Raw genomic sequence first — 13,933 nt, 5'->3', positions numbered from 1 at the left:
CATAAATTACTTTTGAAGTTAGCTGCTTTCCCACTTAGTCTTTTTGCTAAGCTAAGTCTTCTGGCTGTAGCTCTATGCATATATTTAGCCTCTGTTATGGAAAGATGCAGCTAAAACAACCATCAGAAGCTAACATCTTACCTGTGGTTTCTCACATGACGTCATGGGCACATTCCTTAAGAGTTGTCTACCATATTGGAGATGATACATCCACTGCCAACCAGAATAAACCACACCAGGGAGGCATGTATTCCCTGAGGTTCCTGGTGGTTTCTAGCAAACGAAGGTGCTGCGCCAAAAACCTCTTGATGATTACTTTGGTTGCTAGCAACACTGGCCTGTAGTTCCTCAGGTTTGTCTGTAAATACTCACAAACTGCTACTTCATAAAGTATAACTTTAGCCAGATGCAAACAAGAACTGGAGAAAATTCAACTGCAGAGTAAAAATTTGTCTCATCGCTGCAACCAATGTGTTTCAAAGGGCACAACTTTTGCTCTGAAGGTTAACCTTCTCCTTTTCTGGTTTGTGTCAAGGTTTTCACAGTTTCACTAAAGCTTAGATAGTAGCAGTAGCAGCAGAGTGGCAGTGTTTGTAGACAAGGCTGTTAGTTCTAGTTAACCTACGACCACAGCAGTATGATAGCGACCAAACCAAGGTGTCACAGACTTGACTTCCAGTCTTAATCGACTTCACTTCTGTTAACACTTTCATGTTGAGTTTATGGGGTCAGTCGCTCATTTCAAGTCATATTTAATTAAAACATTTCTTTTGTTTCTATCATACTTGTTTATACTACACATTTCAGAAATGAGGATCATCTGACATATGCTCATAGGCTAATGAATTCTGATTGAGAAGTCCAATAAATACATTAAATACAATAAATATAGAATAAGTAATGTGTTCAACCATCAAATCACTATGGGAGGCAGTATTTATTGCTACATATTAAATGTATTACTTCCTTTATATATTACCTGGTATAAAAAATGACTAATTATATTTATATAAATTTTGCAATTCTCCCTTTTGAATAAGGGATATGCAATCTGATTAGCCAGTTCCTCAGAGAATCTTGACTCGACCAAATCAAGCTTCTTTAGCCTGACCTGTTGCATCACTGGCAGGAGAGGCCAGTAACAATTATTTATTAATTATCAACAGCTGTATCACACACCTTGATAACGTAAATGTGTATTTGTTGCTACTGGCACAAAGTTTACAATGAATGGTGATCTTTCTCATTTTTGAAGGAGGCAAACTAAAAATAAAAACAATTCGTAGCTGTTGAAAGTATACTTCTTCTCCTATCCGTCATTCTCCATTCACCTTTGTTCAGCTTTCTGGCTAGTAGCCAGGATTAGTTTCCCTGGCCATGACCTGGCGCACATTCACATACACATCATCACATAGCCTACCTAGGGGAACATGAAGACACAATTAGGTATAGTGAGGATTAATAACTATAATACTTAATTTGCTTGAAAATGGTCATCAAAGGTTTGGTTTTTGGACCAATTATTTTGAGATAATTTGCTGCTTTGTAAACCTGGCTTTTTTCCCACCTTTAGTCCTAATGCTAAGCTAAGCTTAGCTAAGCCTTCTTGCTGTAGATCTATATTTACTGTATAGAAATTTTATGAACTTTTCCAATTGTCAACACAAAAGTAAAGAAGCAAGTCTCTAAATGTCTTAAAGCTTCCAAACATTATTTTGTATTTTGTAGATCTTTCTTTAGAAATTAGCTGCTATTTTCAGAGCCTTCTCCCACTCCCATCACACCATGCAGTATACTTGCAGCGTACTGAATAAGGAGGAACTCCCCTCCCACCACCACCACCATTCATGTGGAAAAAGCTTGCACCACCAGCTACCCTTTCTTTTATTCATCGCTCTGTAAATAACTCCACTTTATGAAAAGCAGCCACTGTGACTCACGGATACCTCTCTAACCACAAGCCATTATTATTTCATGGCCTTTGAAAGAAGGGTCTATAGCAGGCGCTCTCACACTTTAATGTCGGAGCTCCCTCTGATGTTGTGTAGTACACAGCGGCCCTTGTTGCACTCCGTATGCAATCCCTCACTTGAATTCACAAACACTTCCAAGTGCATAAACAGCATGGAAGACAAGTGCCTTGCGAGCTAGCTAATGCTCTGGAACGCCATTGCTGAGGAGATAACAGGAGCCTGCCAAGGCTGATGTCTGAGACTGTCATGGGTGGGGGGGGTGAAGAAAGACAAGTGCGTCTGTGTGCCTTTTTATGAAAAATGCTGTTGTTTTCTGACCTCTCATGGGACATCATGTGGTAAGGAAAAAGAACACGCATCAGCGTTACGATTAAATGACCAGCGGATATGATTCAAAGAGTCCCACGATGTCCCTGAGCACCCTTTGGAACGTGTAGAAGGCTCTCGGCATACAGACGAGCTAATGGGCAACCTATTGGTCATGGTAGATTCAGTTTGAATCTCAATGAGGGTGTCAGTGTGTGGCTGCTCCATGACCGACAAGGTGTGGTAGGCCTGCTGGAGTTGATTTAGCCACATTGCCTGTCATTGCGTTAGGCCAGTCAACATCCATCAGTCGAGAGGGTAAAAAGCTTTTTTTTGTCTTTTCAAGTGTCAAGAGGAAGCTGCTGTCTTTGAGATTATGGAAGATGGAAGATGTCTGGTGAAATTTCACATCTTTGTTTTCTGTACATGACACAGAGCTGTGATGGTAATAAGGCAGATATTTTTTACATGGCAACAGACTTAATAATGCGGTTTGTGCCAAAACCACTTTTGCAGTATGTAGCCCAGAAATGAAGTCTAGTTGGGTGAGTTACTTCTTACAAAAGCTTTTCAAAGGTACACAGCAGTGCTTGGGTGTAGACTGGGACACGCGTACGGTACATGAAAGCAGTGGGCTTGAATCATACAAAGGCTAAACCCATTACAGGTCCAGAGGGGTGGGCAATACAGTGCCTTGTCCCGCTCCTCTAAACAAGACTCTGGGTACTGGAGGCTGGAAAAAAAGCTTGTAACACATACATTAAATTTTAATTGTTTTTCCACCCCCTTCCTTCACATCTCTGAAGTAGCAGCTCCTGAAACCTTAAAAGTGTAATGCCAGCTAGATTTTCATGGCTGTGCCTTTGTAGAATAAAAGATACAACAGTGGAGGGAAAATAATTTACTCTCTGATGCTGGAGGTAGACAGTTGCTTTTCAAATTCCAAGTTTTGGTCCTTTATTTTATTCAGCAGTGAAATGCCATGAATACAGAAAATAATGTCTGTTACAATTCTCAACCATGACCTTCTAATGTCAGAGAACTTTTAACGTATGGACACAGTACACATTAATGAAAAGTATCAAAAAAAGTCGTTGGATCGATCGATCAAAAAGGAAATGAAAACAAAAACAAACCAAAAAAAAAAAGTTCTCACCAATTACATAAACATATGTTTGCTACAGTCCCAATTTACTGTATACATAGGGGGATCATATTCTCAATTATTAGAGAAGGATAGCAGTAGAAAGGATACATGACTCAACTGCCAGACATAATGCTTCATAAAGTATGCACAGAGGTACAAGCAATAAATACACACATTAGGTTAAGCCTTACAGCTACGCAAAGCAGATGCAGAAAAAGCAAGTTTGCTATTCTTAGCGAGCAATGAGAGAGAAACAGTAAAAATTCAGGTAAGTCAGAAAAGAAACACTGAGATTTTTTTTTTCCTCTTAGAAAAAAGTCTGGTAAATTTATGGGTCCACCAACATTTTTTTTTTTACATAAGTATGCACAGTTATCAAAATACAGACAAAAATCAACCCAGAAAATCCAGACAATCCTAAAATCTAGTGGAGGAGCAGATCGCAGTTCTGGAGGTCTTTCTGGTATTATGTGCAAGCAACTATTTTAGACATTTTTTTTTTTACTTAATTTATACAAAACCCATGCAAATCTACAGGTAATATGCATTCTGTGGCTGACAGGTTTTTATCCCTCCCAAAACAGTATATCTGAGGTAACGCACTCCTATGCATTGTACGTACAGTTAGGCCATCATCCCCATGGTTTTTATTATATTCTTTTTATTAGTTCTCGTTTCCAGTCCACCAAATGATTTTTTTAGACATGCATTTTAAAAAAAACACAATATTCCCTTACAGATAATCTATACATTATCATTCTACAAATGTTTTGAGGACAACCTATTACAATGCAAATCTTCCATATCTTGACGCAGGGAATGTAAACGTTGGGCTTGAGCCACGTCCTATGAGACAAGCGCAGTAAAGTGTAACGGCTCTTGTGGCATTCTCGTAACTCGTGCAATCCGTCGTAATTGTTCTGAATTGGTTGTTGTGCAGAGGTAGGAGCTTTTAGAAAGCCTTTTTGGGTAAGTGGGAGAACCCTTTTTTTTTTCTTTTTTTTTTGGAAAGACGCAGCGTCCTTTTTATTTGGTGTGATAAGATTATTAAGAACGTCGTCTTCAAGTCGTTTTGCTGACTCCAGCTAAGTATTGAAGGGATAAGCTTTGTTCCAGGGCCCAGTACCCTCTTGACGCGGAACTGGTACGCGTGTGTATGTGTGTGTACTTTACAAGCTGAGCGTTTGTACAGTACCGCACGTGTCTTGTGTGTTAAGCTCTTACAAGCCCTGTTCTTTGGCTTGGCACAACACTTGAAAACATACATATGCACAGTGTGTTTCCATTTTGGTCTAAACAGAGCAGACACGTTGCTCGCTGCTGCAGCAAGACACAAAGCCACGTCAGGTCTTTGACAGCATACGTTTTCAGCAGCTGGAGATTTAACCAAAACAAGAAAGCTGGCAGACCACAAGCCTAAGGTCTGTGTATGCTAGTCTCTGACACGTGTGTGTGTTTGTGTAGTTATACTGTGTGTAGTTTCAGGTTTTCTTTATCCCATACAAGAGGAGGCAGAATTTTGTGTAACTTTGGTTTACTGAAAACATAAATGACCATTAAAGCAACAACGCTTTTCTAGATGACACTGGCTGTGAAATGATGGGACGTAGTTTCCACAGTAACTACCTCTCTTTAAGTCACCCTAAAGCGTGATATAAAAAGCTGGCTGCCTACCCAGAGCGCCATCAGTGGCGATGCCTTTTGTACGCGTTTGGAAGCTGCACAGACCCACGCGACGAGGATTTGATGAAGTTAAAGCGAATCTCACCTAGAAAAAGGTAGATAATCCTCTTCTGCAATGGCTATTACTATTTGCTTTTTTCACGGTAACCAAGCCACATCATTTCATATTCACTTGAAAATGTGACTTATTTGGCTTCACTAGATATTCTTCATGTTTGGTTAGCGATGTTTTCAGTTTCGGTTTTGACGCGGCTCGGAAGAAAAAAAAAAAAAGCCACGGAATAAAGACATTATTTTGACAGTCCCACTTAGAACAATACATATTCACCAGGTTAGAAAATGTAAAAATAAATAAAGAAAAAACAACTATGTGTAATGCATAAGAAAAAGTAAAAAAAAAAATAGAATAAAATAAAAATTCACAACAACACAATGTTTCTGCACTTCCATTGAATACACAAATGTTTTGGTCATGATCCACTTTTACAGTTAGCTGCTCTCTACCAGTTACAGCACAAAATGCCTGCAGTTCAAACATCACATCACCTCCTACCTATGGTACGTCTGGCAGAAAATCTCCAAAGTGGACTTTTTTTTTGTATGTTTTGTCTTTTTTTTTGTATGAGTTAGCAAATTTCACATCAAAACCAGCCTTTATTTTCCCTCCATCTTCCTCATGATCATCTTTGTATAGGGCTAAATGAAACAATCCCAGAGGTTATTCCAAGGTAGTTTGCGGAACAAAAGCTTCTCTTTGTACTAGTTTAAAGTGGCAGAAGCCGGACCAAGAGGAGTTTGGTGGCTTCTGTCTATAAGCTATTGGCCATTGCTAGTGTTGGCTTTGGTTTCTAGCTGTTGCCTGTGACTGTTTGAAGGTAGACAAAGCTTTCGAACGAGGAGGTAAAAGGAGAACAGCGAGAAGAAAATTATGCAGAAATGCATTTGTTTTGGAAATGGCGCTTTTTAACAAACTTATTTCTTCCCCAACTTAATTTAAATTTTTTTTATGTTTATTCACAAACAGATAACAGACTGGAAGCCAACTTTTTTCTTATTTTTTTTTCTCCTTTGTTTTTTTTTTGTTGTGTTTTTTGTGTTTTTTTTATGGACAGCTGCAACAGCAGTCTTGGTACCGCAGTTCCGTTACTGGTGTGATTTGGGGAATGGCATTTACAGTTGGTGGTATCTAAAAAGAAATCGTATTTGGGAAATTAACAATGGTTTTAAAAGAAAGCTGAAAATAATATACTGGGTTTCATAATAGTAGCAACATACAGGCAGTGACACAAATTTCTGAGACTACTCCTGTGCAAATGATAACAGAGCAACAACTTGAATTGAACCAGCAATTGTCTCTAGACATTAACAACTACTGTGGGTTGGATTATTCACAAACATAAAATGTCTTCCTTTTTGGCAGTATATGAGGCCGCTAGCTTTCAACGGAACATGGTTTTCCCCATCCATGAGTCTATCATCCTTACACGGTATGTGGCCACGCCATCCCTAATGAAACAGGTCTCAAAGAGTTCAATTTTTTTCCCAATCAGACATCTCATGCCTGCTTGTGTTTGGGGGATCCCAAAGGGCTGCAACAAAGAGTTCCTTTGGCCCAGTCTCTATCCGGATACATGCTCAATAAATAGTCCCAGTGGTGAGAGAGACAAAGAGAGTCAGCTGTGGTTGCTTGGACTGTGGAGTGGTTTCTAGTCTTGCGGGAGGTCTGTGTGAGAGAAACAGTGCGGTTCGGTGAAGGGATATGTTGACCAAAAACTGTATCCTAGTCACTCCAGGTCTTCCGATAAGTTCCCTTCCTCCAGCTCCCGGTCCTCCTCCAGCTCTGGACTGTGATTGGCTGTCGTCACAAGTGACATCGGACAGTCGTCGTCGTCCATATTAAGTGGCTCCTCCTTTATGTGAATGGGTGGCCTATGACACAAGCACATAGGCGATAAATGATAAATGTTAGATTTATTCTTTAATTCAATGACAAATCCCTGCAGCACGATCACATTTCAAGGGACAGTTCATCAGAAAATGACAAGTTTTCTCAGGCATGCAGTGCTATTTATCCATCAGGATGGTTGCGTTTGCATCTGTTGAATGTAATGAAACGAAATCACATGTTTTAGGGAAAAAGCAGATAGAGGCTTGTGGGCCATTTAGTTTCTCTACTTTTCAACGAATGCAGACACCTCTGCATCAGAATCTCCACAACTGGCCAACTGATACCAAAACAATGGATAAATAGCAATACAGGCCAGAGGAAAAATACACATGATATTATGGTAAACTGTAAAGTATAACATTTAAAGTAAGGGAAACCTCATTTACAAGTAAATTATGAAGGGAACATAGTCAGGTGACTTATTACCACCATAACGCAATGTGCAAAAGAGGTGCGGAGGAGTAATTCCCGTTACTGCATGGACTGTGTTCAGCTAACAGACAAATATTCAGTGACAAAAAAAACGGGCGTTACATGCATTATCTAGAAAGTAACATGTTGTTTGCGAGACACTAATTCAACATGATGCCTCACGTCTACTGTAAGTAAGCGCATGAAAATTGCATGAAAAACATGGCCTCTGTAAGGCCGATAAGCTGTGATGTTCCAGACATGTTTGGCATTTAAAAGTTTACTGATGACACCAGGTTGAAATACATGAAAAAGAAAAAAAGGGGGGGAAAAAACAGGCCACATAATAAATAATGGAGAATTTCTCATCCCTGAGCCCCCTGGAGCAAAGGCAGAGGAGAGGCTTTTTTATCTAGTTAATAGAAAGCGCAGCCACTCGTTAATATGCAGGGGCTGTGCGTGTCGCTCCTCAAGAGGAAAAACCGGCAGCTAGGTTCTGCCATTAATCAACTTCAGCCCCGGCAGTTCGCTCGGACACCATGATACATGTTTTTAACTCTAAATGGATGAATATCTTTAGCCAGTGTCAATAAGCACTGGGCAGGAAGCAGCAATGGCGCTGCTCACAGGACGCCTTATGTTTCAGAACAACAGAGGAGTGGGCGGGGAAAAAAAAAAAAAAGTGTCGGGCCACTAACAAGAATAATAATGCTGTCACACACAAACAAGGCATAACACGATCTGGGGCTCTAGTCAGGGAGAGGGGTTTGTGCCATGATGATAAATCTGACAAAAGCTAATTATTTTTGACACATCGGATGCATCAGAAAATCCCCCTAGACTCTGAAAGAGGAGAGCGGGGAGAGAGAGAGGGAGACTTATCAAGTGGTAGTATGTTAGGAAGCCTCTCTCCTGGGTTGCCTTCATCAGTGGAAGCGGGGAGAGCAGGGGGCACTTTGAATTTGAAAAGAATTTTAAAAGGTACAGATGACTTTAATATTCAGAGCCAAATACTGTAAATTAATATTCTGATGTGGTGGGATGAGAAAGGGAGGCTGATCTTAGCAGGATGCGAACAGGAGCGGATGAACATTTCTGTTTCTGTGCGTCAGGTTTACAGAAGGTGGAAGATGAGACAACAACACCTCCACGTCCTCTTACCTGCTGATGTAACAGCTAACAGCATGGAAAGACAGATTTTTTTAAAAATCAAGATATTTATGTTGCCGATGGAGAGTAAAACTGGTGTTAAAAGGTGATAAAATAATGGGCTGATTACCAGAAAGTTACAAATTTGTTGCTGAAATATTTTATGTTCTACATGAGTGCTTGGACAAAAACACTTCCTGCTTTCTGAGACACTAAAATGTGGCTGTATAAAGGGATGTTTAGGTCACTATGTGAGGCTGTACCCCGCCTTTCACTCATTAGTTATAGCTGTTCATAAACATCATGCTGTAAACATTTAATATGTCCACTGCTGCTGATCAGTACTTTATGTTTGTATACTAGCACCAGATACAAATCATGGTTCAGCTGGTGCCCACAGCGAGTGAAGCGATGCATCCCTAGTTTTGTCGAGCACAATAAAAAGTGTTTCATAAAGAAGATTTTCATCATTTTTTAAACACCATTTCCCGAAAATGACAATGAGTCTGTACTTGAATGCATCACGTGGATCACCTGGCAGACTGGAATGTGTTCTCATGCACCTCATTAGATGTTTGTGTGGCTCCGACGATAACGTTCACAGGCTTTGTGACACTTTATTAAAATATGTGGATGAGCCATTTAGTACTTAATAGCTAGCTGCCATTATTGAGTCACTCAGCAGGACTTTTGCGGTGTAATAAATACGCAGTGCTTCAAGTGTGTGTATGTGTGTGTGGGTTCTAGAGATGCCTGGCTCTCACATCAATTGGAGATTAGCACCTGCAATCATGCAGAGGTATGTCGGGACAAATGCGATCATTAGTGCATGGATCTAATGGTAGGCTGCGATGGGGGGGCAGGAGAAGTAGTGCGGTGAGGAAGATAGAGTATGAGAGGAGTGCAGGCAGCCTGGGGAAGGGAGGAAGGGTTGGTAGTGAAGGAGGGGGCAATAAAAGTTTGCAAAATTTCAGACACCAAAGAGAGTTGGGCCTCAGTGCGATGACACGTTTATTGGCTCTCATCTCAGAATCAGTTGAGTGAACAATAACTACATCACTCAGGGCTTGTTGATCTTTTGCGAGGAGGTTTGCAGATGTTTGGACTGGTGTTAAGGACACTACTACTTTTTAGCCTGTGGCTACACTGAACAAAGCCAAAGGTTTCAGTGGAAATATAAACAATAGACTTGGTTTCACCTAAAACGTTACCAGTCATTCATTTAGACATTTAAATTGAAAAAAGATGTGTTTACAGTCTTTAATCCTGTTATCAAGATTGGTGCAATTAAATATCTAACTCACTCAACGTGGACAGGGATTACGCGGCTCCAACCTAAAACATGTTTTACGAAATGAAATAATCAATACAATAAAGTTTTTAGACAGCGTGGCACTTCTGCATAAGTATTCAGAGCCAAAACTACATGATGTGCACACGCTCACACCAGTATGCACACAAACCCGGGATGGCCTGGGGCAGGCCTGCTTTGCAGTTAAGTAGATATCATTAACCTTCAGACATTTAGGAGAAGAAGAGGTTTGGATGGACTTGCTTGTGCTGAGGACTCCTCTCCAGAGAAAGACCTTCAAGGTGATGTACTATTTAGTTTAGTGCTACAAGCCACTCTATTATTTAAACACATCTTGGAAAAGCCATTCATGAAAAACACATTTCTTCCATTTTGAGGTTGTTGTGGCTTTGTAAAGGCGGGCGGGGACCGAGGGAGGGATAGAAGGAGGGAGGAAGAGAAGGATGGATGGATGCGTCTAATCTTCTAATCTAGCTACCCTTGCAAGTGTCAAGGCTAGTGCGGCCAGAGAAAAGAGAATGCAAGAAAAAGGAAGTGCTGTCCTGTTACTAAAAATTAAATGAGCCGAGGGAGTGGTAACACTGGATTCTGTCTGGAGCTGGGCAGATTTGCTCCACTTATTACCCCCTTTCAGAGAGGGGTAAACATGTCCAAACAGATTAATGTATAGATGTCTGGTACTAAGGACTAACCAAACACTCCTCTGTTCTCTCTGATACACTTAGTCACATGAAGCAGAAGTGCATCTTTTATCCATTAAAGAAGTGACTAGCTGATAGGTTTCCAACATGGCCTTTGATGGAGAGTGGACGAGAATCATATAAGAATCATTTCTTTGTGTTTGTTTCCGTGTGTGCTTCATTTTTCCACAGCGAGTGCTTACGCAGATAGTTCTTTGTGACATCAGCAGCCCAGACATTCCTAAAAGTCACATGAAATCAATTTTTAAAATCACTCTCACTCTCTCTCACACTCGCTTTCTCTTAGCCACGTTAAATGAGGGATGAGGAAGGGAGAGATTTTTAAAGTAATTAATGCTACACTTGCTAAATATTAATAGGCACAGTCTTGCATAAAATACAGCAGCTAAACCCCTATAATGCAGACGGTGGTGTAATTAAAGACAAATGTGTAATAGAGCCTATTTATAGACTAACTGTTGGCCAAGCGTCCGCCTCACCTCAGGTATAAAGACAAAGACAATCAAATTACAGCAGAAGATAAAGGATGAGAAAAAGTCTGCTTATGATATCGTACGTACTGGAAATTGAACCCTGCCCTTGGGTCAGAGAAAACTGAAATAAATACTGATACAGAGGGTTAAATGTCAGGCAATTAAACTAACAAAGGAATTCAACGTAGGCGTACAAAGGGGAGGGGTCAATGTGTGCTTGCATACTTAGATAAGCACTCTTAAAAATGTGTGAGGTGTAAATTAGTGCATACCCACCGCATTTAACATTATGAAGCATGAAATAGGAACTCTGATCCATCGTGTGCATGCTGCAACATCATAGGTATGCTGTAATGGTTGTCATTTAAATCCACACAGCAGCTGTTATGGGCTGAGTAAAGGGCAGTATAAGCACCGGCAGCTTTTAATGAGATCAACTGGGGGTGAATTGTAGTTTGTGTTTCAAAAAGCTTTTAGGTTTTCTAAAAAGAATCTTTGACAATGTCTTAAGATCAGTGTTTAATCTGAGAAAAATGCAGATGATGTGCACAAATTTGAGTTCTTAGAGGTCTAAGTAGCCCCAAGAGTTAAATTACTTGCAGGTATATTTTCTTCTATGTGCAGGAGCTTACATGTGTACTGGAGGGGAGTATCTGGGGCTGCTGTGTCCGTTGGTGTCCAGGTGGTCAACTGAACCGTTGAGGTCCTCGTGGGCTGACTGCAGCAGCATGGGGGGGCTGCCGCTCAGCGTAACTGGGGGACTAACACCCAGCAACCCCGGTGGGCTCCCTCCCAACTGGCCAGGCGGACTTCCTGCGGTCAGTCCGGACGGGTCTCCGCCGAGGAGGCCGTGGCAGGTGCCTCCCATCGGGCCTGTGGCACCACTGCCCATGAGCCCCGGGGTTCCCAGCAAAGGCAAGGAGGTCTCTGCTAGGGCAGCCTGTGGGAGGAAGAGACAAGTAGGGAATATTAGGAATTAGAACTTGAATAGAACAGTGAGAGACAGGTCCAGGAACACTGAATAACTGGGTCCATAAGAGGGAGTAATCATTTACTGCCACACAGTTGTTTTGGTGGTTTAGAGGCAGTATGAAGAGTGAATATTATGATTTAACACAGTAATTATTTAAAGACCGTGGCTCAGTGTTGTTCAGCTGGAAACTATTTTTCCCATGTGACACTTTCCTGACAACTACTTCCCTTCACCTGCCATTCCTGTGCCCTTGTGTGGTGTGGCTATTAAAAAAAAAAAAAAGTCCCCCCAAAACTTTACCTCCAAATAATAAAAACTCTTGACACTTTCGCCTGCTGAGCATTAAAGTTATATACGGTGATTAAATTTTTAAAGTTTTTGCCATGAGCACCTCGCCAGCGTACACTATGAAGGCAAATCATTTATGACAGGTTAGATAAATATTAATGCACATGCCCTTGCATTTGCACATGCCGCTATCAATCTAGGGTGGCTGCCACTGCTGAAAGAAGGGAAAAAGAAGGGAATCAAGGAGCGAGAGTTGCTCCTTGATTCAACCACAGGGTGGCCTTCTCTGTCTGATGGCAGACCGGAAGAGAGAAGAGTGAGTGGAAAGGTGCAGAAATTCACAAGCAAGGAACAAGGTGGTAATTCAAGTTAGAAAAAGAAAAAAAAACTTGCTCCCTCTTATGCAAAGTGGAAGTGTGAATATGGAGTTCTATTGTGCACATTAACTGTAATCATTCAGTCACTCAGGCAGTGGTCCTGTCTGTCAATCACGTAACACCGGCAACCAGCTCAAGGTTTTGGTCCATACCTGTAAGCTGGCATTTAGTGCAGTTCCATAGCCAAGACTGGAGGGCAGATTCTTGACAAGTGATGGGCTTCTGCATACAAAAAAGTAAGCAAAACGAACAACAACAAATGAGTCAATCAGTTCATAACATAATGTGTTATGTAATGCTAATAAGAGAGTGCAGAGTGTATTTAACAACGTTTCCACTGATCCTTTTAATCTTTTACTGATCTGGATCTATGAGTCAGCAGAGCACCTACCCTGTGATCTTCTGCGACCTGCGTTTCTGGTACTCCACCTCATCTACTGTCCACACTGCCCCCTTCACATTCTCCACGCGCACAAAGCACTTGTGCAGACTGAGGTTGTGGCGGACAGCATTCTGGAGGCAGAGAGAAATGACGCACAGGTCAGAGGGATGAGGTAAAAAAAAACGAGTCATGTTCATTCATTATCCATCAAGAAAAAAAATGAAGACGAGGAAGGCTTCAAAATTGATTTTTTTTCCTGCATTTTGAAGAAATTCTTAACATTCACGCACCATTGATTTAATTAGTAAAAAATTGAGTGAGAGCGAATGCTCTTACAAGTCCTGCACACAGTACATATCAATCAGAGTAAGTAGGCTAAAAGGAGGTAATCAGCATAGCGAATGGCTTATGGTGGTGACAGAAGTGGTAATGCCGGCCTTGATAATGTGATGTCAGTAACCCTTCCTGCTCCAGAAAAGCATTGCTCTTAATGGACACATCGCTTAAAAGATGACAGAATTGGAAGGGGGAGAAAAAAAAAGTCGTCAGGAGGCCCCTGTGTTTGTGTGTGTTAGAGACAGTGTGTTCCTGCAGAAGTCACGGCATTAAGCTGAACTGACTTCTATATGTCTAAATACTCTGGTAAAATGACACGATCATCTTTTCGATATTATTATCAAAGCTGCTGTTAAATTAAAAAGAAAACAATAAGGCGTTTTCATTAATTACTAAATGAGAAATAGCTAGAGAAAGAAGCACTCTTCTATTAATATGACAATACGTCCATAATTAAAACATGCATCAGACTCT

At 40.9% G+C, this 13,933-nt stretch overlaps 1 protein-coding gene across 10 annotated transcripts in view; it reads right to left on the bottom strand.

Moving 5' to 3' along the window:
• Nucleotides 1-3,235: 3,235 nt before the first annotated feature.
• Nucleotides 3,236-13,933, bottom strand: part of foxp2 (forkhead box P2) — a 102,873-nt gene continuing 92,175 nt past the window's right edge. For all 10 annotated transcript variants that reach the window (XM_063500702.1, XM_063500696.1, XM_063500694.1 and 7 more), the window contains 4 exons: nt 13,133-13,254; nt 12,894-12,963; nt 11,736-12,043; nt 3,236-7,038 (listed from right to left, as the gene is read on the bottom strand). In XM_063500702.1, the coding sequence (XP_063356772.1) occupies nt 6,894-7,038; nt 11,736-12,043; nt 12,894-12,963; nt 13,133-13,254 (645 nt within the window). In that variant the 3' untranslated portion in view covers nt 3,236-6,893. The remainder of the gene's footprint in view (nt 7,039-11,735; nt 12,044-12,893; nt 12,964-13,132; nt 13,255-13,933) is intronic.

Source organism: Pelmatolapia mariae, linkage group LG17, assembly GCF_036321145.2.
Source record: "Pelmatolapia mariae isolate MD_Pm_ZW linkage group LG17, Pm_UMD_F_2, whole genome shotgun sequence".
NCBI lineage: Eukaryota > Metazoa > Chordata > Actinopteri > Cichliformes > Cichlidae > Pelmatolapia > Pelmatolapia mariae.
This window is presented reverse-complemented; position numbering and strand designations above follow the sequence as displayed.